This window comes from Lynx rufus, unplaced genomic scaffold (genome assembly GCF_022079265.1).
Source record: "Lynx rufus isolate CCGP_SWC_20201006 ecotype Redwood Valley unplaced genomic scaffold, mLynRuf1.p SCAF_1, whole genome shotgun sequence".
Classification (NCBI taxonomy): Eukaryota; Metazoa; Chordata; class Mammalia; order Carnivora; family Felidae; genus Lynx; species Lynx rufus.
This window is the reverse complement of record NW_025814823.1, coordinates 91,018,918-91,043,761: the sequence shown is the minus strand read 5'-3', so window position 1 is coordinate 91,043,761 and position 24,844 is coordinate 91,018,918. Positions and strand designations below refer to the sequence as shown.

The window sequence follows — 24,844 nt, the reverse complement described above, 5'->3', positions numbered from 1 at the left end:
TTTAGAAGCTCTTGAGGTCAGGGACCACGTCAGTGGCCCAGCACAGAGCCTGGCACACAGAAACCCTTCAAAAACTATGGGTTCAATTACAAGCTTTTGTCATTTGGCAAGCAAATGTGATGAATTATATGAACAGACTTCCTGATATTCGACGATTGCCTTATTCCCAGGATAAACTCTATTTTATCGTGCTGGGAGTTTCTTTTTCTGCATTATTGAATTAAGCCTCAGGATTTTTTATGTCTATTTTTAGAAGGAAGACAGGTCTGCACATTGTCTTGGACATGTTACCTCTGGCAGCTTTGAGTATAGGAATCACACTGGCTATAAAAATAAATTGGGTGGATGTCAGAATATATATATATATATATATATATATATATATATATATATATGGTGTGTGTGTGTGCTCTGAAATGATTTCCATGGCCTTGTATTATCCTTGCTAATAATTCCTTAGAAATGAATAAGAATGCACTGGCAAAAATAGATGATCTGACTCTCTATTTAGAGGTAATTTTCAGAGAACTCTGAAAGTGCTAGAGAACTTGAGTTCCCTCCATGGTTATGGGACTTATGGTGTTTTCTAACATTTTCGGCTTTGAAATATTCTCATTTCCCAGGAAATCCCTGCTTCCCAGGGTGTCCTCGTCCCTGACTCAGAGATACTCAACTGTTCACCTTCAGGTTCTGACACTTCTGCAAATGTCGGACTGTTGGTCACACAGTCTATCTACCTGCTGGCAGCCGTGAAGGGGAAAACAACAACAAGAAAAAATGGCTTTGGGTGGGAACAATTTAGCACAGAGCCTGCTGGGGTGTAGTTAAAATAAACGAAGCTTTGCTTCCTTGAGCAATCGACACATTTCAGGCCGAATTGAGAGCCAAAGCTTTGCTACCACTAGGAAGCAATTAACAACGCACAATTTCCAAATTTGTCTTTTTAACCAATATGGGGGCAACCAGGGGCGGAGGGGACGCAAGCTGCCACCTGGTGCCCAGACCATTCTGTGGCTCTCCAACTCTATCTACTTCCATGCCCTTGGCCAACCTGAAGTTTCCCATTTCCCCCCTCCAGAAGTAGAGAAAAGGGGTGGGGGATCTCACTGTGTCCACACCTCATGCCAAATTTCTGAAAATTCTCAGACACCGAAGGAGGCTGGCTGGAGGGCCCCAGGTGGTAATGGAGGGGCTGGAAGGAGCTGGTCTGGGGAAGGAGAGAAATGAGGGGGGGTGTAGAACATGTGGACAGCTACTCCACTGGGCCATTCCAAAGACCCCTGCCTGTGAATGGAGGCTGGGACTGGATCTCTGGGCTAGGGTCCACCCTCAGCTTCCCTTCCCAGGGAGTGCAGCACCCCAAACCTGGACACAGGGCTAGAGAGCCTCCCTAAGCCCTCCGATAGCTGGTCCACCTCATCTGCTGGCCATCTGGAGGGAGGGGGGTTGAGAGAGGACCCGAAATGGGGGTCTTCCAGCAGCGGCCTAGTGTGGCAACTGCCCCAAATGCCTTCTCTTCTGTCCAGATAAGCATCCTGGTGTAGGTTACGTTGTGTACACCCTTTCTCATCTTTCAGTCTGTGTTTCCTCGCTCTCTCTCTCTTTATGTCAGAGGTTTGCATTCACTAAGGTTCTCTTCTTGATTGGTTCAATTATTTCTATTTCCTAATTTTTTAATTTCTGCTTTTCCGAAACTACCTCCTTATTTTTGTCCTCCTTAGGTTTTTGGTTTGCAGTTCTTATGGACTTTTGTTCTAACATTACTGCAGGGTCCATGTGTATTCATTCTCTCTTGTGTAATCTTGGAAAGCACCTGCGAATTTGCCTCTGAATACAGCTTTGGCCACACTCTATATAGGTTTTGATCTGTAGTACTATCACTTTCATTAATTTTCCCAGCTCTAATAGTCTTCCAAGCAGGTTGTTTCTTTAACTTTTCAAAGAAATTGGACTTTTTATTTCAGTTCATATATCCCTTCCTTCCACCGTGTTTTAGGGCACTGAGTCAGAAAAGATAGCCCGGACAGTTTTTGCTGTATAAAATTCACTGGAATTTTCTTTACAACCTAAAGTACTTTTGTAATTTTCAAGTGTTCTAGGATTCCTCAAAAAGGAGTCACACAGGGCAAAGAAGAAAATGATAGAACTACTAATTTAACTTTATACATTATTATTATTTTATTTGAAACTTCTATGCCTTTTAAAATGTAATCTGTTAAAGATCTTAAAAAGAGAATGAAAGACTCCTGCAGTTAGTTTTTTTCCAATTTCTGCCTTGTTCTGACAGTCTTCTTTGATACATCTTATGTTCTCCCAGGGGTGCATGAAAGAGCATAACTGGTGTCCTTACTGTGGCCGCTTCTACTTTAGAAGGACGTGCTTCCTAGGGTAAAGAGAGTGGGCTCAAGATCTACTATTCCTGGAATTCATCCGGCCACACGAGCCCTCCATTGTCGTTTTTTATACCACGGGCCTTGTAGGTTGTGTGCAGTTCGATTTTACTGTTGGAGACCAAGATTCTTTGTCTTTGAGCAGATGAATTAACCCTGTACCTAATTACCATGCCTGATCATTGATTTTTGTACATACTGAGCGAAGTCAGACGATGGATTCTAGAATTTGGCTGCAGGGTGAGAAGCCCAACTCTGCAGGAGCCAAATGACACTGGCCACTCACCCAGAACACCACCAACCCACTTTAAGCCTCAGGGTTTTAATCTGTGAAACGGGGATTGTCATACATCCGCCTCCCCATCTGCCCTTGGCTTCAGTGAGTTAATACGGGTAAAGTACTTCTGACTTGCCCAGCACAGGGCTTCTTCCTTCCTCACCATCTTTCCTTTCTCTGCACCCCCTTATCTTTCTGTCTCAGGTCTTGGGTCACTGTCTCTGGGGGCTTCCTACCCCAGCTGCACAGACCCCTGCATGCTGCTAGGAAAGACAGCACCAAGCTTGACAGCAAGAGAAGATAGGGAGGGCAAGAGAGCCCAGTGAGGGCAGAAGCCACACAGCATAAGAAGAGGAGAACATGGGTGGAAGAGGTGGGAGGGAGGGGAGAAGTAACCAGTGTTTCTGATGCTTTGATGTCTGGGGCCATGCTGACCCTCCTGGGGTTAGCCAATTCCTAGAGATAATAAACAACTCGCTCTGGAGCATGCTTTTCAAATGCAAACCAACCAGTTCAGAGTCCGCACCCCCAGCCACCTCCTTCATTGGGCTCTCACCACCCTGCCTGAGTCACTCAGGGCAGGTACTAGCCACCTACGACCCAGAGCCCACAGGAATTATTCATGCTGGCCAGTCCTGTGCCTGCTTACTCTGCCACACGCAGCCCTTCCTGTGGAGACAACAGTCCCCCACTCCTTCTGCCTTCTGACCCATCCTGGTGCTGCCCCAGTGGCCCTGTGTGAATGATAAACCGACTTTTCCATGGCAGTCACCTCCTGATCATCAGTTAGCCTCTCCACACATGAATAATAACAAAACCTAAGGGGATCAGGAATATGGGGGAGGCTCACGAGTTTCTTGTCTCTTCCAGGTACCACGGGCCGAGCTGGGGACAGGCACCGAGGTTTTGGCTTTCAGAGGAGACCTGTGCCTCACTGGAGGGTCCCCATTCACCCCACAGAGATCACGAGAGTTGGGGAGGCTCCACTGTGTCTGGAAGCCACCAGCTCACTCACCTTCCCGTAGCTAAGCAGGATTATCCGCACCAACACGACATTGATGTGGGCCCCCAAGGACTCGTCATGATAGATTTCGTTGACCTGAAAGACAACCAGGGAGGTGTCAGCAGGAGCCACAGGCCTGAGGACCACCTGCAGATGACAAGGTGGAGCCCAGGGGAGGCTGTCAACCCGCCCACGCTGTGCGGTGCCCTCCACAAACAGGGATGACAGTCCCTGTCTCACAAAGCTTAACAGCAAGATGACATATTTGTCACCACCGCTAAATTGGATTGGCGGAAGCCTTGCCATGAGGTCACAGGGGCAGGGTGCACATCCCTAAATGTGGGTCAAACTGGATTTTTTAGTCCACAGTGAGACGATAGCTCTAAAAGCCAGTTTATAAGAGAGAAAGGGGTTTTTGTCTCCAAAGTATTGCTTTATCTCTCACAGGCAAAGCCTGGCCAATTTGGCTCACAGACTTTGACTGAAAGTCATGGTGTGGAAGCCAAGAAGGCAGTTACATGGAGAGGTCCCGCTGCAGCTGGAGGGGGCAGGAGGGAGGAAAGGGGGAAGAAAGACCGAGAGGAATGACTAGGCTTCACTTTACTCCTTCCACCCCTGACCTCCAGCCCATGTCTCGAGTCACGGGTGGGGGGTGGGGAACAGGGCAGGGAGCATAAAAATAGCCCTGATATTTGGGAAGAAGTCAAAAGCAGAGAGGGCTTGATTCTGCTGTCCGGGACCTGGGAAGGGACAGGTTCATATGGAGAAGGGGTGGCTTCAGAGAGCCCAAATGGAGTACAGCTCCCAACTACACATAGGGGACCCAGGGATAGTGGGCAGGATAGATGCGGGCTGGCCTGTGGGTTGGCTTCAGAGAGAGTCCAGGGGGTGCTGTCCTGCAGGAGGGCTGTCCTGCAGGGGGGCAGACGTTGTGTGGCCACGGCAGAGAGAATAAACCCTGAATGACCCCAACTGCAGGGCCAAAGCCTGGAGGGTCAGTGCCCAGGGCAGAGCATGCTGGGACAGATGTGTGCAGATGCAGGGGAGCTAAGCCATGCACCACCCCTACCCTGAGGGAGGAGGGACAGGAGATGAACAGCCCTGGTATGGGCTGAATTGCATCCCCTCAAGTTCCTAACCCCCAACATAATGCTATTTGGAGGTGGGGCATTTGAGAGGCTATTAGGATTGGCTGATGTCATGAGAGTGGGGTCCCCCGCCATGTGAGGACATGGCAAGAAGGAGGCCATGTGCAAGCCAGGAAGAGAACCCTCACTAAGAGCCAAATTGGCTGACACCTTGATCTTGGATTTCTAGCCTCCAGAACTATGAGAAATTAATGTGTGCTGTTTAAGTGACCCAGCCTGTGGTATGTTGTTAGAGTAGCCTGAGCTAAGGCAAGTCCAGAGTCAGAGCTTACCCTCTGACCTGACTATTCCCCCTAAAGCCTTCTGAACAGGAAGAGCCTGAGCCACCTCTCAGGGGCCAGGTCACATTTTCCCTTCAATCCTGGAGTGAGGGTGGCATCAAATATAAGAACTAAAAAATAGCTGCCTTTTTCTTCACCCATCAGCTTTGGTGTGTAGATGTCCATCCTGCCAAGTGTATAACCTCCTCCCCCCCCCCACCCCAGTCCAGCAATGAGCCCCTTATAGATTTGCAATGGGACTTCTCAAGCTGAGCCACCCTGGCCTTTCACAGGGCCCACCACCCACCCCGGGGCCCCAAGTTGCCTGGCCTTGGACTGTCCTTCCCCACAGACCTTAGCAGGTACCCAGTAGACCCAGGAGAAAGCTATTGGCCCCATTGCATGCCAAGCATCATGTTAGCATTTGGGATTCAGTAACCAGCCTGGAACTGGCCTTCTGTCAAAAACAGCTCCACCATCATGATGATGCTGATGAGGACCTTTAGAGATAGGCAGGGAAATTGAGGGCATATTAATGGTGAATCTGCCCCAGTGATGATTAGTGGGCTCCCTAAGGATGTGGCATTTCATCTCAGAGATAAGAAATGAGAAGGAGTTAACTCAGCAAAGCAGGGATAGTGTTCTGGGCAAAGAAAGTAGCATATGCAAATGTCCTGGGGGTCAGAGGCAGTAAAGTGTGTTCTAAGAACTGGGCAGGGGGAAAGGGCCTCTGAGGTCAGACTACACAAGTATTCAGGTAGTGAGAAGGATTCCAATTCTGTTCAAAGAGCAATAGAGGATATGGAGCCCTGAGAGAAATATAATGACACTGCATTTTACAAAGATTACTCTGCCTCCTTTATGGAATATAGATTGAAGTGCCCACTACAGCAGTTGAAGTGTCAAGTGTGGGGTTCAGATTTGGGGATGAGTGGAGAGAAAGAACAGATGTCAGGAGTGACGTGGACTAGAATTGGGGAGGGCACCTCCTATACAGCCCTGGGACACCCTGGGGCCTGCTTGGCCTCATCCTCTTGTTGGCAAATGGAGGTGGTCCATCTTTGCTTTGCATGGAGTCAGGGAGGAAAAATGTCCCGGGGTCATCTCTCAGAGCTTCCCCAGAAAATGAGGGGCTTCAGGCTCCTTTGACACCCTGATAGTGCCTCTCTGGAGCCCATGTTCTAATTGCACTTCTCAGAGCTGGCCTAGGGGTGCATCCCAAGCAGACCTGGCCCCTCAAGTGCACGGTGAGGCTGTAAGCCTGTGGTGTTACAATCTTTATGAAGACAGGAAACCTGCCTTGATATTCGGAAGGGATTCAGGGCTGAGTTCACAGAATTATCTAGATCATTTTATGCTCCCAACAGCCCTTGGAGGCCAGAATGAGAGGTGGTCAATCCCACCTGAGCAAAGGGTAAGCTGAGGTTCTGAGTGAGGGTATGCTTGCTGGTTCCTACAGGGAGGGAGGTCCCCTTCCCAGTTCCTGGCCCAGATCTTGCCCATCAGGGCCCAGCATCCTCCTGTTCCCCTGGCCCCTGCCACTGTGCCCAAAGGTAGCCACTCGCATCTTGGGTAAGGGGTCCCATGTCCTTGGATACTGAGCAGGCCTGACCCTGACTCCTGATTTGGGACAGGAGGTAACCAGAACCCCAGGGACCCCACCACTCAGTGCTAAGCTCTATGAGGCAGAGGCCCACATCCTGCTGGGGGTGGTGGCAAGGCAACCTGAGTCTGGGGTGTCAGGCCACTGAGCGGACACTGGACAGGGGAGGCCCTGCCTTCCAAGCCGCCTGTTGGCTGCCAGCTTGCATTGGCTGGGCTGGGCTATGGAGAAGCACACCCATCAGAGAGCCAGTGAGGAAGCTAGGCCATGGGTCAGGTTGGCAGCCAGGCCTGCTCTGGAGACTCCCCCAGCCACCCCCTGACCCCAGTCGCTTTCAACTGCAATGAGCCTTTCATGGTTTCTCCCTTAAGAAGCCTCTGTCCCTTCCACGGGGGATACCTCTCCACATGGTCTGTTCCTCTAGGAGAGTCAGTGGGCAATGCCCTGGCCTCCCTCTATGATACCTCTCAGGGAATGCAGGGCAGTGCTGAGGAGAGGGCCACCCACCACCCTTTCCCTTTGCCGGTCTGAGGAGTGGGCCCTGCCCTGCTCCGCAGGGTGACATCAGCTTTTCAGGGGGCTGTAAAATTGCCTCAGCCCTAGAGCGCAGCTCCCTTCCATTCCCCACGAGATCCCGCACAGATGCTAGAAGCCAATGGGACCCACCTGTGCATGGAGACCATTGGGAAACGATGAGTCAAATTCCTTAATAGGAACACAGCTACAGCATTTCTGCCAAGCAGAGAGCTGACAGACGTGGCAAAAAGGGTCACTGAAGACGGAAGACAGCCTCCAAACATCTCCCTCACATCGTCCCACTCCTCCCCTGACCCCAACCCCATCTCCCAGGCAGGCAGGCAGGCAGGCGGCAGGGGCTCCCAAGTGCATTTCTGCCTCTTGTCCTGCCCACACCCCCACGCACCGTTCTTCAGGACGGTCACCACTCAGCAGATCTGGCCTCCTCTTCTTCTGCCTGAAACCCTCAATGGCTCCCCACTGCCTTTAGGAGCAGCCCCGGTACCTTGGCACGGCACTCGGCACTCGGCACTCACAGCCCTCTCTAAGCTGGCCCTGGCTGGCTGCTCTGTGTTCCCCTTCAGCTACTTTGCCTGGGAGGCCCCAATCTCAACAGCTCCGCCTTCTGCAAAGCCTGGCTGCCCTCTCCGGCTGCTTGTGCAATGGAATTCCCTCTCCCCCTCTCCAGCCCCAGAATTCTTGAAATATCTGAAAAGCATCTGACAAAACAAAGTCATGGTAATAAATGTGTTTCAAAGAAGGGAGGGGGTGGTGACCCTCCTGCTTAATTCCCATCCACTCGAAGGCCTTCCCACTGAAATCAGAATAAAATCAAAGCCCTACAGGCTCTTCTCAGATTGCCCTGGTCTTGCTCACTGTGGTCCAGCCACTGGCCTCTGTGTATCTTGCATGGAGAGACCATCCCTACCTCAGGACCTTTGCACTTGCTGTGCCTTCTGTCTTCTCATGCTTTCCCCCAACACAACTGTCTCAGCTCACAGTACCCCCTAAAGTAGTTGCTCCCAGCCTGGACTATGCACTTGATAAGAGAGGCACCATTCCTCCTTGCTCACCGCTGTGTCCCCAGTAGCGTGAATGAATGAATGGGTGAGTAACTTTGGAGAATGTGGAACGATAGGAAATAGGCAGAAATGTGTGACAGCGGCAGGACTCATGATGCCCTGTAATGACCGAGACCCTAGCTACATGCCCAAGTGCATCCCCATCCCTACCCCACCCTCCTGGAAACCTGTGTGCTAGGGAGGCTGCTCTCCTCTGCTCAGACCACAGGGGGAGGGGAAGCCAGGACAGTGTCCTTGAGCCCTGTCTTGAGAAATTGATCCTGGAATCTTTAAACCTTAGGGGAAAATGTTCAAAGCCGCAGCCCTTCTCTGTGCAGAGAGAGGCCAAGGGTTCTCTTGTTTGGGGAAATACACTGTAATGTGCCTTTTGCTTATGCAAAGATGCGGCCAAGTTTCTGTTCTGGAATAGACAATAAGGAAGGACACAGGCTCTGCATGATAATGTAAAAGTTGGCCTTCTTTGTGGCATAGTTTCACCCTGGTGACCAAGGAGCCCTGGCAGGTGGCCTAACCCTGCTTGGCAGAGGTGACTTTCCCCTCTGCTGGAAGGATCTGGGGACAGGAGGGTGCAGGGAAGACAGGTCCAGGAGATGGGGCTCCCTGTAGGCAGAGCCATCGGTGGGGTTCCCATCCCTTGTGCCCAACCTCCAGGAAACTTGTCACCTCTTCCCCTGAGCTGAACTTTGGCAATCAGAGGGGTAGCACAAGGTTCTCCTGGCATCACACTGGGGAGCAAGCCAGGCCCGGAAAAGTCTGTCATGAGGCCTCAGGAAGCAGGGCTCATAAGATGCTTGGTGGCTTCTCTGGGACCCCTGAAATACCTGGGGTATTTAGGGTATTCTGGTCTCTCTGAGGACCCTTGGGAGTAGGCATGGACCATCCCAGTGGAGGCAGGAAAGAAAAGTGCCATGGGAAGCTGGGGCAGAGGGTTCTGCTGGCTTCTGGGAAGGACTGTTTTCATCTGTGTGCATCTCCTGACACACGAACAGGGCAGCAAAAGCCTGGTTTTACTGTGAGAATAAACATCCCTTTGCAGATCTCCTTTCCCCACTTATTTCTCCATGATGGCATCTCAGGCAACACAAGAACAAACACGATGCTAGCTGCTGCTCAAAATATCGAACTGCCACGAAATGCAAATGGGCAGGACTGGTTCAGACTGTACAATAAAAATGGGAGGTGGGTAGAACCTTCCTTCAACACCAAGTCCAAGAACACAGCCCTAAGATGCCAAGACTCCTCTAGGGACGACCAAACTGTTCCTGCCCCCAGGCCCATGGCAGGCCACCCTCTGCTGGGACTGGGGATACCTCTGCAGGTCCCCAGGGTGGAGACAGGGCTTCGCCCCCACCAGACAAGCAGGTGGATCCCCGGAACCCAATGGAGGCTCAGCATATGCTCACCAGGCAAACAAAGAGCAAACCTGTCTTAGGACAGTCCCGTCGATGCTAACTACTGCACAGAGCTGCACCTTCCCTGTCTCTCTGTTGGGTTGCACGGGTTCTAGCGTGGGCTCAGCCACCATCCTGCCGTGATGTGGGTCCTTATCACTCAGGCTATTACCAGCACCAGCCTCAACACTGTACTTAAAGCATCTAGCAAAACCCCAGGCATATGGTACACACCCAGGCTTCACTCCCGGGCCCACCAGGGGCTCTCCTCTGGGTCACCGGAGTGCACACCAGGCATTTTCCAAAGCCCACGCTGCTGCCCACCAGGGGTGTGTGTGTGTGTGTGTGTGTGTGTGTCCCACATCAGGGGGTTCTCCCTGACAGGCCCCACTGTGGGTAAGGGATGGCCACATCACTATGTGGGGCCTGACCTTCCCACTCACTGACCAGCAGCTCATCAGAAAGGGGGTAATGCTACAGAATAAGGGAGGGACATACTCTGCTGAGGCTGGAGGCCAGGGCCTGGTGTCCCCCCTGAGGCCACTGTTCGGAGGCCCCTGACAGGGAAGGAGCAGAGAGAAGGCAGGGATCTTGATTCTTGCTGGCAGCTGCCATGGCCCTGGAGAGCCCGGGGCCATCGCCTGTCTGCCTGATGTACCCCTGAGCTCCTTGGCACTACTTTACCACACAGCCCCGGGGACCCGACCCCCACGGAGTCTCATCCAGAAGAGGCTTTTTGGGGAGAGGCCCACCATGTCAAGACCTCGAGGCATCCTCGCCTCCCCCACTGTCTCAGAGTCTGAAAGGCACAACCTCCACCCCTGTGACGTGATCTCTGTCACCTGTGTCCAACCGGGTATCGTGATGTCATCGGAAAACAATGATTTTTTTTCCCTTCCTACTGTGATTCACATTTTTCTGCTGTCCTATCACTATTTTGACCCAAAGAAAGAAAGAGGGAAGATACCATCGTGATGAGGGCTGGCCGTGGCACATGGGAAATCCCTGGGGACAGCAACAGGGGAGAGGGAAGTGTCCTGGTTGATGAAGGAGGTCACGGGAAGAGCTGAGGGAGAGGTAGGAAGCCAGAGCCAGGGTCATGGTGCCCCATCCCTGCTTCTACTCCCCACATACCTTTAGGGTCAAACACACAGATTCTGAGGGCTATGGGCCCTGCTTCCCACGTGGACTCTGAGCGGAGACCACATCATGAGAGTAGAGTCCATTCCCAATGTGGCACTAAGTGTGAGGTGAGGAATGAGGTGGCGGCTGGTTTGAGCGAACTGGCCTGAGTAGCAGCCTGGCTCCCCCCAGCCCCAGGGGGGTGTAGGTGGGCTCCAGACGCTCCTGTATTACACTGGCTGGGGTGGAGGGCAGCTGGCTATGGGCTGGGAGAGGCTGCATAGTGGACAGGGCATCACAGAACCTGCCCTAGACCAGGTGGGGCCCAGCACACCTGAGCCATCCAGGTAGAGAGCCCGGGGCCAGACCTGACCCCACCTCACAGCAAAAATGGCGAGGACTCGTGCCAGCCTCCCCACTACCACTAGGGCCCCAGGGGTCCCCTTATAACAAAGGGGTAGGGAGAGACCCTGCCAGGCAGGCACTGACCCAGAAGAGACAGAGAAAAGCAGAACTGTTTAGACAGTCACCTGTGTTCCCAGCACAGGTGGGGCCGACGAGGAATTTGGAGCTCCCAGAAAAATCCAGAAGCTCTGGTCCAATCCTATCCTCCAGCATTACACTCACTGCCAGGCTTGTCTGCTGGGGAACATGTCCCTCCCAGAACACAATTCATTCGCATTTAGTGCCATTCCTAACACCCAGAACGTACGGAGCCTCCTTGAACACGGGGAGGAAACGGTTTGGCCTTGTGTGCAGCATGTGGCCCTTTGCACCACCAGAATCCGATCGAGTCACTGAGCTCCCCTGCCGGCCCTTCACGGGCTGAGCGGTGTGCCAAGCACCAGGGCCCAGGCTCAGACCAGACACCCAGAACCAACCGGCAGACGAGAAGACAGGAGGGCACACTGTGCTTCACAGGGAGCCCACAACTGAAGGGAGAGAGCTCCTGGGGGCACGCGTTCTCGTTGGCAGGAAGGAGTGCACAGACCGCCCCGCCCCGACACCTGGCTGTCTCTTGCTTCCCCAGACCCGTGTCCGTGTCCCACGTTCTCTGGGAGCACATTCCTTGTGCTAACGTGGATGCTGCTCCCCTTCGGGCTGTTTCCTCTGCTGCACTATCACCATCTCGAATGCCCCCACTTGTTAGGTGGTCAGCTGTCCTCTCTGTCCGCTGCACCTGTGCCCGAGAACCGGGGGCTCGCCTGCATCTATGGCTGTTCTATCCTCAGTGCCTAGAACCTGTTAGGTCTGAAAGCTTTAGGATAAAGCCCAAGCTCCCTGCACCTGGCCAGCTCCATCCCTCTGAGGCCACCCTGCCCCGAACCCCCAAACAGCTCCAATTCCAGGGACAAGTCAAGGGTGTGGCATCCTCTGCAGGGAATGGCAGTAGTTCAGGGCTCCTCTCTGCTGTGACCTTCTCGCCAGCCAGGCAGAGGGTGTGGGCTGTGCCTCCGGGCTACCGAGGCCCTTGTCCTCCTTACTGAAGGAGGGTGAGCGTGTCTCCATGACAGCCAAGCTTCTCAAGGACAAGAGCTGGGCTGGTTTGGCCGATGTCACCAACCAAGGAATGACTGTGGCACCTTGTTGGTAAGCGGTGACCTTCCAAAACCTGGACCACACACTTCCTCACGTCATTACCTTTCACGTCCCACACGCTGCAAGTGAGCGTTATTATCCCTGTTTTACCGGTGGGGAAACTGAGGCCCAGAGAAACTGAGAAACACACCCACAGAAGCACAAGTGGGAACTGGGGCAAAGGCTTTCGAGAGCAAGTTAGCAAATCTGTTGAAATTAAACCCATGCATCCCTATGACCTGATGATTCAAACTTCCAGCATCTGTGGTGGAGAAAAGGCTTTGGTCATAAGGAAGAAGGGATAAGGACGCTTGGCTACAGGGATGTCTTTTCCCTGGACAGGTAGAGTCTATGTTTTATCTTTTAATGTTTATTTTAAAAGAGAGAGAGAGCATGAGCAGGGGAAGGGCAGAGAGAGGGAGAGAGAGAATCCCAAGCAGGCTCTGCACATCAGCACAGAGCCCAATGTGGGGCTCGAACTCACAAACTGTGGGATCATGACCTGAGCTGAAATCCAAAATCAAGAGTTGGATGCTGAACCGACTGAGCCACCCAGGCGCCCTGAGTCTGTGCCTTAAGGGAGTCTGGGGGCGCCTGGGTGGCTGTCGGTTAAGCATCCAACTTCAGCTCAGGTCAGGATCTCCCAGTTTGTGAGTCTGAGCCCTGCGTTGGGCTCTGTGCTGACAGCTGAGAGCCTGTATCCTGCTTCTGATTCTGTGTCTCCCTCTCTCTCTGCCCCTCCCTTGCTTGCGTGCTCTCTCTCTCTCTCAAAAATAAATAAACATTTAAAAAAAACTTAAGGGAGTCTGTAGGACCATAGTCACTTTATGAGAATTCACTCACTCAACTTATTTACTCAAAAGACATTTACTCAACACCTATATGCTGGGCCCTTTGCTGGGTGTGGAACATGCAAATCAGGTAAGCAGACCCTCTGAATTTGACATTAAGCATGTGACACCTTTGTATGAACTCCTAATCCCCCTGAGACACACCGCCAAGTGCCCCTGCAGCGGGGGAGCAGGACCCCTCAGGACCCACGACTGTACCTCAGCACAGAGCGGGCAGGCTGAGAGTGATGGCTCAAGCCAGCCCAGACCAGGAGCCCAGTGTGGTGCCACACTCTCCACTTCCCCGGCTCAGCTGTCACCCCCTTGCTGGAGTCTTCAGAGACAAGCTTTGCAGCTGCTTCAAGCTGTCACCGAGGAGTGACGATGCCTGGCCCTCCTTGTCCACGATGACTGACTCCCGCTTTGACAACCATCAGCTCTCCCCAGGGAGGCCAAGGGCAAGCTGCTCCCAGACTCCTATATCAGCTGTCAGGAGGCCTCCTGGAGAGGGGAGGGGGGTTGGGGAGAACCCTGGGGTGGGGGCAGGGTGCCACACTCTTCAGGGAAGAAGAGGCGGAGGTAAGGCCAGACCATGGTACCTCCCCCTCTGGAACTTTCTCCACCTACATCATCATGGCTGGGGGTGGGGGAGGGGTTGCTGGGGAGGGGGTGGCTGTCTATTGTCCACCCCACCTTCACTGGATGTGAGCTCCATGCAGGCAGGAGCCCCCCGCCCCCACTGCTGCCCAGGCTTCCTCACCACCACATTCCAGCACCTACGGCTGTGTCTGGCATGTGGCAGGAGCTCTGTAAACATGCACTGAATGGGTGACTGCGTGAGGGAGCAAATCTTAGAACAGGAAGACACAATAGAAGGAAAGGCCAGAGAAAACACCAGGAGAGGGAAAGTAGATGGAAAACAGGCTGGGGCATGGGCAAGTGATGTCAATAGCTGTTGGGAGATCAGAGAGATCCAAGTTAAGAACATACCTCAGCTCTTCCTCAAGGATTCAGGAGCACTTGTTCTTCAGGCCAGAACAGCAGGGAGGGGACAGGCACCTGGGCCAGGTCCCCACTAAGAGCCCATCTTCCCACCTGTACGTGAATCCCAGCTGCCATGCCCTGGCCACACTAGCCGACCTCTCTGAGCCTCAGTGACCTTGTCCAGGAGAGTGAACTCACAGGCCACCAGGCACAATGTAGAGACAACAGGTGAGTGACTCCTCACACGGGGCTGCCAGGCATAAAAACTCAGTCTCCTCACCTCACACTGGCGTTTCCAATAACAGAAGGCATAAGCCCCAAACTCTTAAAGAGAGAAGTTTCTCTTTTTAGACCCAAAACTAACTTCATCACTCCCCTATCATAGTATGGCAGGGACCCCAGATATCATCCCTTTTTGTGCCCCTTAGCCTGAGACAAAAGGCTTTGCCAACCTTGGGGCACCTGGGTGGCTCGGTCAGTTAACCGTCCGACTTCAGCTCAGGTCATGATCTCACGGTTCATGAATTCAAGCCCCGCATCAGATTCTGTGCTGACAGCTCAGAGCCTGGAGCCTGCTTCAGATTTTGTGTCTCCTCCCTCTCTCTCTGCCCCTCCCCCCACTCACACACACACTCTCTCTCTCTCAAAAATAAGCACTAAAAAAAAATTTTTTTTAAGGCTTTGCCAACCTCATCTCCTGCCTCATCCCAGCACCATACACCCCAGCGGGGGCCAACCCCATGCTGTGATGTGGCAATGCCACTGGGCCTTTGCACATGCTGTTCTACCACTGCAGCAACACCGGCATACACAAGGCTCCTCTCCTCATTAACCCCAGCCTCTGCATTAAGGGCAGCTCAAGTGGCCTTCATCTGAGGCACTCTTCCCTGTGACCCAGAATGCCCTGTATTTGCACAATCAGCACATGTATTAACCAGGGTACAATTACTCTTCTCTTCCTTGCTCCCACCCCTCCCACGCTCCAACTTTCTTGAGCACAGGGACATGACTGCTCACTCCTGTACTCCAGTGCCCAGAATGCGGCCCAGTTTAGACCAGGGGTTCAGAGAGCACCCAATGCACAAACACAAAGCCAGGACTAGCTCGTGTTCGTGGGATGCCCTCCATGGGCCCCGCACTCTGCTAAAAGCACTTTCCTGGTGTTTAACTCGAGTCACGCTCATGACAGCACTGGGAGGTGGCACTAATTATCCCCCATCACAGGACACAGCAGGGCAGGCCGTGCCTCCTTTCTTCCTGGCCAGAAGGAACCATCCACCAGCTGACCAGCCAGACTTGTGTCCTGCGGTCGTGTTCTGATTCACTTGTGCAGTGTGAGGTCTTAATTTCAATTTGTTGCTGACATTGAAAAATAATTAGATTTCCCATAAAACTTGGATTTCCAGCTTCTCATGAAGAAAAAAAAAACAAAGCTGGCAACAGCAGGTCTGCTCATTCCTCCTTGACCACAAGTGAGGGGGACCCAGGAGGGGATCTCTGGGGGGCGTGCCCTCTCCTGTCGCCCCATCCCCACCACCCCGTACTGCCCACAGCCACCTTCACCTGGGCAAATGCCTCCCTGCCTGATTCTGTCAGCCATGACATGTACCCTCTCTTAAGCGTTCTATCAGCCTCATGCACAGTGCTTACCCTGATAGCTCTATCTCCTAGAAGCGCACAGGGCCATGCTCTCAGGCCAGTAGGACACACATGAGGAGCCAGAATGGTGGCCAGAATGCCCTGTTGCAGCCCAGGGCACGAGCAGACCCCGGGACCTGGGGAGCTGCTGAGCGGCCATGGGAACTCCCACCCTGTGCTATGGCCAAACCCAAACGTGTCCCCCTTTGCCTGGGAGCTCTGCCTACTTCCCTCCAACTTAAGAGAACCAGGTTTCAGTGTCCAGTTTCAGAGATGTTTTTCTCTTTCCCAGGACCCAGAGCCAGAGACACGTGAATGGGGACTTGGGGCAGTGCCTTCGCCCTGGCTAGCTTGCAGCTCCGTGGCCTGGTCACGAGAGGACACCCCCCCCTCACCCGGGGGATCAGCAGAAAACATTCTTGTCCCTGCCACTGCCTTCCTCACCATTGCCACACGGCCCCAACATTCTTGGAAGTTGGTGAGAAATGGAGCTTGTATGCCTTTGATTGTTTGCAAACCCTGGCAAGGCTTTGGTAAACCCAGGCCAATTTCTGGATTAAATTAGAAAAGAAAAGAGGAAAATATCTGAATCCTGGCACAGACAGAGATCATTCATTCAACAAAAATTGTTTAAGAACATACTGTACAGAGGATTGTCCCCGTGCTGGGGGGGAAGGTCAAAGGATATGGCCTCTATTATGAAAGCATGGAAGTTTCTTTGGAGCACACATTCTCAGTAGGCTTAAAGAGTGTGTCTGCCTCAGCAGAAGAGATGCTTTGGGGGCTCAGGAATTCTTCCAGAACATAAGCAGTTAACACAGCTGGGAGAGACGGCTCTGTCTACCCAGAAATCTACTCTTCCTACTCTGCTGTTTTAAAATGGCTATAATGACCAGCTCATTTAATTGCTTGAAAAGGAGTCCCCAAAGTTACCCCACAGGTCCACAGAGCTGGCAAGCCTAAGGTGGGGTTGGGGGTGGGCTCAGGTCTGAACAGGAAGAGGGGTAAAGCTTGGCTCAAGGGCAAGTTCCCCAACGATGGCGTGCAGGAAAGGGCTGCTCCAGCTGCAGAAGACTGGAGATCTGAGAAGGGTGAGGGGAACCTTCTCTCCTAGGGACTGCACTAGCCTTTATGGGTTCTCAGAGTGTGTGGAAGGTTGAAAGATGAAGAAACCAAGAGCAGGGCGAGGCAGGAGCTTTGCCAGGTAGGTAAAAGCCAGGGTTAGGATACAGCCGCTCCTGACTCTGAAGCTGGTCCTCATTCTCTACCAAGTGCTTCACTAATAAGTATACCCAGTGTACAGATGTGGTGGGATGTGAATGTCAACTCTAGAGTGCTGGGGCCACAACTCAAGGTGCGCACAGAGCACATAGAAGATTTCTTTAGAGCCTGATAACAAATACTTAATGAACGCCAGTGAGTGACTGTTTTCAGCTTCCTGGGCCACATATCCTCGTCCCAGCTACTCAGCTCTGCTATTAGAGCACAAAAGCAGCCACAGACAATTCACAAATGAACAGGTGTGGCTATATCCCAAAACTTTATTAAAAAAAAAAAAAAGGATGACAGGCCAGATTTGGCCCTTGGGTTATATTTTTGGCAACCTTACTTTAGCATCTCTGTTTATCTGGAAAAGCTGCTGTGAATTTTGCTTTAACTCAATAGTAACACGCCCAAGGTTAGTTTAACATAAAATTGATGTTTTAAAATGTTTGCCATCCAAAAAGAGTGGCACTTCCAGGGCAGACAGTGACGGCCTCAGCGGCCTCTGGCAGACATACCCAAAGGTAAAGAGGATCGTGGGCCACCTTCTGGGGCAAGCCATCACCCAACTCAATGGTCAGCCTCACCCACATCCACAAGGAGTACAATCAGACCAGCAGCTCAGATAGGAAATTGTAGGTCTTTGTGGATACTGAGATCCCATCAAGGCCTTTGGTGTCTCAGGGAAGAGCAGGATTGTTTGGTGCTTTAGCTAAAGGCAATAACCCACATGAGAAGGCTTTTTGGGTCTTGGCCCCAAGGTGTAGATTTGCTAAAGTTTTGGCACAAATTTTACTTTACTTTTTTTTTTAAGTTTATTTTGAGAGAGGCAGAGAGAGAGTGCAAGTGGGGAGGGGCACAGAGAGGGAGACACAGAATCCGAAGCAGACTCCAGGCTCCGAGCTGTCAGCACAGAGCCCGACACGGGGCTTGAACTCACAAATGGTGAGATCATGACCTGAGCTGAAGTCTGAGCCACCCAGGCGCCCCTTTACTTTTCAAAATGCATACGTAAACATGTTACTTGAATCATGGCTCTAGTCTCCTCCGAAGGTATTTGTCCCTGGCCTCCCATTCACCGGAGCCAGGAGAAAAGCCACCATCTGTGCCTAGCAAGGTAACTGGACGTGCCGTGAGCATGGGGGCTGCATCCAGGCACACGCTGTCACACACCAAGTTTGGAGGCAGAGACGAGTCAGGCACTGGCAGAGCAGGTCTGTGAAAATGTGGTGATTCCTCTACACACCCAGCAGGTGTGTTCAGGTGTGCTGACTGCAGCCTAGCTTGGGAGCACCAGACACAGAGGGGAGCACTTTTCTAAGGAGAAAGGGTGAAACAGGACAGTGGTTTCCAGTGCACCAGGAGAGCCCGTGGAAGAGGGGAGTCCTGGGCAGAGGGAAGCTCCTCATTCCCAAGGCTGGGCCCAGAGGAGCCACAGCATGAGCCAGGGTTGAAGGCTGGGAGGAGCAGGAATGGGATGCGGCAGAGGGAGGCCAGCTGCAGGAGAGCCACATCTAAGCAGGGAGCCCAGGTGGGGTCCAGCGGTGGTGTGGCAATGGGGCCTGGAGGAGCCAGCCTGGCTGGACAGGCCACATATCTGCTCACGGCTCACAGTTCTGCCCTTACAGCCCTCCCAGCGCTGGGAAGGAAACCCTTCCTCCCACAAGCAGTGGATAGAAGCTCTCAGTGGGCCTTCACAGCCTCTCTGACTACGCTAAGGACCCCGAGGCCAAAAGGACAGGGCCTCATCCTGGGTTTGCTAGCAACCTTTGAGCCTCTGGAATTTGGGAGCTAAAAACCAGTGTGAGGGCCCCAGAGGACGAGGCCACTGCCAGTAATCTGGCCCCAGCACTCTCTCAGGCACAGCCTTCTTCATCTGGACAGAAAGCTGAGAGTCGGTGTAGCTCTGGGCTGAGAGCCTCTGGACAAGCAGAGGATGGAGAAGGGCCATGGAGAATGGGGCCCGAAGCAGGGAGCACAGGCCACATCAGGTGTCTGGAGAGGGTCGGGTTGGGCTAAGGGGTCTCAGTGCAGGGCTCATGTTGCTGAGTTCATGGGCCAGCGACCAGGACCCATACCCAGAAGGGCCCTGCACTTGGGGTTTAATGCTCTGAGGTTGCTGTCTTGACATTCCTCATCATTTCACTTTTGAATTTGTGTTTTGTAAGTAAAATCCAACAGGATAGTGAGGTCTTGGCTCACGAGTGGTCTTGACTCCACAGGACAAGGTCTCGGTGTCCCACTCCCCACCCTGTGATCACTGCCACTCTCTGCCCTGGGCAGGGGCCTGCATGCAGGCGCAAGGTGGGTGCACATGCCCCGTGGCCTCTCGGACCAGGACATGGCAGTGGTGGTCCCACCCAGGGCAGCCCCACATGGGTCTCAGTGGAGGCGAGTCTCTTGGGCACCCCCATCCAGTTGCTAAGGTGTAAAGAGCCTTGACCATCTGCCCTGGGTTGGGGCGGTGGGCCTGAGGGAAGGGGAGATGCCAGGCTTAATGTCCCCAGATCCCCACCCCATACCAGGGCACAAGCATGATGTGCTCTTCCAGGGGCAGCAGTCAGGGGACAAAACAGCTGTCAGGCCCAGAGGGCATATCTCCTGCTGCTGGCTGTGACCTGGGGCACCTGTGATAATCTGCGTCTAAGAGAGCACTCCCTCCACTGGCTCCATTCCTGGGGGCTCCTCTCTTCCTCCTTCCAACCGTTCTGAGTCTGGCTTGTGTTTTGTGTGAACTTCTGGCACCCTCCGGGCATGAGCCATGAAACACAAGTTTGTTTAATTTTGGTGATTCTGCATCCAAGTTAAATGCTGTAATATCTGCATTTAAAATAAGCTTTGTGGGGCGCCTGGGTGGCTCAGTCGGTTAAACGTCCGACTTCAGCTCGGGTCATGATCTCGCGGTCCGTGAGTTCGAGCCCCGCATCGGGCTCTGTGCTGACCGCTCAGAGCCTGGAGCCTGTTTCGGATTCTGTCTCCCTCTCTCTCTGACCCTCCCCCATTCATGCTCTGTCTCTCTCTGTCTCAAAAATAAATAAACGTTCAAAAAATAAATAAATAAATAAAATAAAATAAAATAAAATAAAATAAAATAAAATAAAATAAGCTTTGTATGGGGCGCCTGGGTGGCTCAGTCAGTTAAGCATCCGACTCTGGATTTTAGCTCAGGTCTCGATCTCACGGTTCGTGGGATCAAGCTCTGAGTCAGGCTCCATGCTGACAGCACAGAACCTGCTTGGGATTCTCCCTCTCTCTGCCCCTTCCCTGCAAAGGGGCATGTGCCCACACATGCATTCTCTCTCTCTCTCTCTCTCTCTCTCTCTGTCAAAATAAAGAAATAAACATTTAAAAAGCAAAGATAATATAAAATAAAATAAGCTTTTTACAATATAAAGGTAACTGGTAAAATTCATGATAATACTTTAAAATTCTAATTTTTCATTGTTTACAGTGACAATCAGTAGATGATTTTTAAATCTTGACAATTTGAGAGACAGAGATCACAGGAAAAAGGAAAAAGCCTTTATATGTACCTTTAAGGGCACATTTTCCTGATCTCCAAACAAGAGAGCCACACCTTCATTCTGCCCTGGGCCCCAGGAGTTTGGTAATCAGAGACATTCTGGGTCTCTGATGTGGCTGAACTCAGCAAGAATGGCCAGGTGGTTAGTGTAGGGCCACGAGTTTGGGAAACGGTCTGCTGACAAGAAGCCACAGGAGTCTGCCAGAGTGACCAGAGCAAAGCTCTAGAAGATTAACTTCTGGGGGAGGGTGTGAAGTGCCAAACATGGCACCCAAGGGAAAACCCAGGGAGAGAAAGATCTCAGGACACCACTACACACAAAAATGTAAACCATAGCAAACTGCCCCAAAACAAAACAAAGGGCAAAAAACAGAATTACAGGGAATATTTTCCACCCACATGACAGACAAAAAGTGAACCTATTCAAATATAAATGTTCTTCAAATTAACAAGATAGAAACTAATGTCCCCATAGAATAAAGAACATGAATAGGCCAATACTAAACATGTAAGATGATTGCTGTTTTAAAGTACATATATATTTTTATAGATGCGACTTCATTACCATCAAATAAATACAACTTAAAGACAAAAAGTATATCTCAGCATTGCTTTCAAATTACCACAGCTAAAAAGGACTCAGTGGTAGGAGGAGGAGGGGAGACAGGCATTTGCTCAGTGGAGCATTAATAGGTGAAACCCTAACAGAGAACATTCTGGCACAGAAAACTTTAAAATGCCCATACCTGTTGACCAGGCACTACACTTTTAGGGACTCAGTTTAAGGAAACAGTAATGGATGAGTGACAGATTTAGCTGTAAGGGTGTTCATTACAGCTAGTGTCCAGTCTGACATCTAATAGGGAAATAAATTTTGTTATGTGACTATGTCATATCAATAATTGGTTACATAAAAGGCATGCTATATGATGCAATGTGATGCCACCGTTAAAATGAGGTAATAGGCAATAATTGGTAGGTGGAAGACATTCACATTCCTGCTGGATTTATATTCTCATTTTCCATCATAAATAATTTATTGTCTCTGTTAAATACAGTATTTTTTAAAAATTTATTTATTTTTGAGAGAGAGAGCGAGAGAAAGAGAGAGAGAGAGAGAGAGAGTGGGGGAGGGGCAGAGAAAGAGGGAGACACAGAATCTGAAGCAGGCTCCAGATTCCAAGCTGTCAGCACAGAGCCCGACGTGGGGCTCGAACCATGAACAGTGAGATCATGACCTGAACCAAAGTCAGATGCCCAACCGACTGAGCCACCCAGGCGCCCCCAAATAGAGTATCTTTTATTAAACAAGGAATGTTAGTTTCTAGATTTAGGGAGGAAAGGAAGGAAACTGGACCTGGCAGGAGGTGCTGGAGTGCGTTGGTGGGGGTCAGAGGTCTGAATGCCGTAGGATCTTTTCTGCACTGAGGTGACTCTTGTGATGTTCAGCAAGCATTTACAACCCTTTTCACCCTCCAGAGAGTCTTGGATAGAGAGAGGGATGGATTGATTAATTTCCACTTCCCTATGAATAAAATGTCTTTGCCCGTAAATGCAGGAAGGAAGTGGCACCTCTGGAGATTTCCCACTGCCCTTCGGGTCACATCCAAGTCCCTCTCAACATCCAGTGACTGGCCTTGTTCATCTGCAACTTCCCTTCCTACCTGGGCCCCTTGTTCCCCACACACCAGCCCTTTCTCACACCTTCAAATGTGCTGACCTCATTCTTGCCTCAGGGCCTTTGCACCGCCCATTCTCTCTGAACACTCCATCCTGCCTCTTCCCACAGTCATCCAATATCATTCGAGTCTTAGCTGCAGTGTTACTTTCTGTGTATGTCCTTCCTGACCACCTGTATAAAGTGGCCCACATTTCCCAGCCCTTCTCCTTTCTCCACCTCACTATTTTATTTCTTTCATTGTCCTTATCTGAAATTACCTCTTTTGATTTTCAATTGAATATTGTCTGTGCTCCCCACCAGAATGCAAGATATGGCTGTGTCTTGTTGTGCTCACAGCTATACCCCTTGCCTGACATACAGGATATGCCCAATGAACAGTTGTTGACAGAATGATCAAGTGCCAGGTGTATCAGTCAGCCCAGGATGAGCTCTGCTGCATAACAAAGTCTCCACCACATCAGTAGCTAACACAATAAAGCTGGCATGTGTTTCTTTATACACATCACAGGCCAGCAGAGGTTGGGTGGTCCTGCCTCGTTCTGTACCTGCACTTACTGGGATATATGGCTTCCAGGGTCACTGTGTTAGGGAAAGAAACAGAAGGAAGGGACACACTGGTTCTTAATCGCCTTGGCCAAGAGGTGACACATCACTTCCTTCTACACAGACCATTGGAGAAAACTAGCCACACAGCTCCAAATTAGGTACAAGGGAGGCTGGTAATTGGGAGGGAAGAAGAGAGCACATGGATATCTGAAGAACCTGAAATGTCTATGTCACACCAGGACCCACATCCCAGCCCAGACTCTGCTGCAAAGAGGTCCCAAAGGGATCTGTGCAGCAGTATCACCCTGAACGATAGAAAACAGCCCAGCTTAGAGCTGCCAGGGTCCAGCCATACCCGCCTCCCATCCACCTCAGCCCCTGCTCCTCCTCAGAGCCTTCATTCTCTGGGTCCCTGCCATCAGAACCCCCACCAGACCCCCCTCCCAGGGTCTTTATGGTCTTCCTCAGGGGACAGGCTGTATCTGTCCAGGGTGGGGCCCCTATGCCTCAGACACTGGAAGTGTTTCCGCCCTGGCCGTGGCTGTCCTCACAGCTGACCAAATGCCTCACTTGGAGCGCAGTCCGGGCCAGCTGCCGCCACATCTGTCCTCCACGTTGCTGGTTTGGCTCCAGGGCTGGGAAGCCCCATAACCAGCTGTGTACTCACAGGGAGAGGGAGATCTGCCCTGGCCAGGCCTTCTAGGGCCAGTTGGGGCTCTGGCTACAGCTCCAGGTGAGCCAGCACCCTCGGGTCTCAGGGCCACTGTCCAATAGGGTGGCCACTCGCCACAATGGTGATCTAAATCCAAATGTCAATGAATTACGAATGAATTAAATTACCCACTGGATGGCTACTATCAAAAATAACAAGTGTTGGTGAGGATGCAGAGAGACTGGAACCCTCGGGCACTGCTGGGAAGGAATGTAAAATGGTGCGCTGCTGTGGAAAACAGTGTGGAGGTTCCTCAAAAAGTACAAAATAGAGCTACCTTAGGGGCGCCTGGGTGGCTCAGTCAGCTAAGCGTCTGACTTCGGCTCAGGTTATGATCTCGCGGTTGGTGAGTTCGAGCCCCGCATCAGGGTCTGTGCTGACAGCGCGGAGCCTGGAGCCTGCTTCGGATTCTGTGTCTCCCTCTTTCTCTGCCCCTCCCCACCCTGCTCACCTGAGCACTCTCTCTGTCTCTGTCTCTGTCTCAAAAATAAAATAAGTAAATGTTAAAAAAAAAATAGAACTATCATATAATCCTGAAATTCCACTTCTGGGTATATACTCCAAAAGACTGAAAAGCAGGGACATGAAGAGATATTTGTACACCCACATGCACAGCAGCATTATTCACAATAACCAAGAAGCGGAAGCAACTCAAGTGCTCATCGACAGATGAACGAATAAACACAAGGCAATGGATGCACACAAGGGGATTGTATTCAGCCTTAAAAAGGACATTCTGGCACACGCCACAACATGGATGAACCTTGCAGGCGTTATACTAAGTGAAATAAGCCAGTCACAAAAAGATAAATAGCATATGACTCCTGTTATATGAGGTAACTAAATTAGTCAGAACCACAGGGACAGAAAGTAGAAGGGTGATTTCCAGGGGCCAGGGGAGGGGAGAGTAGGGAGTTAGTGTTTAATGGGGACAAGATGAGAGAGTTCTGATGGATGGATGTTAGGGATGGTTGAACAGTGGTGTGAACATAATTAATGTCCCAGGACTGCACACTTTATTTCTTTAAATGTTTATTTATTTTTGAGAGAGAGAGAGAGGGAGAGAGAGAGAGAGAAGGCAAGAGAGTGAGTGTGAGTACGAGAGGAGCACAGAGAGAGAGGGAGACACAGAATCTGAAGCAGGCTCCAGGCTCTGAGCTGTCAGCACAGAGCCCAACGAAGGGCTCCAACCCACAAACCATGAGATTATGACCTGAGCCTAAGTCAGACGCTTAACCGCCCCAACGAACTATACACTTTTAAAATAGTGAATGTAGGGGGCACCTGGGTGGCTCAG

General features: G+C 51.5%; 1 protein-coding gene across 1 annotated transcript in view; it reads right to left on the bottom strand.

The window, feature by feature from the left end:
- The window catches only part of ADAMTS2 (ADAM metallopeptidase with thrombospondin type 1 motif 2), a 245,032-nt gene that overhangs the window by 73,165 nt on the left and 147,023 nt on the right, over positions 1-24,844 (bottom strand). The window contains exon 5 of the mRNA XM_047083060.1: positions 3,683-3,766. Coding sequence (XP_046939016.1) covers positions 3,683-3,766 — 84 coding nt within the window. The remainder of the gene's footprint in view (positions 1-3,682; positions 3,767-24,844) is intronic.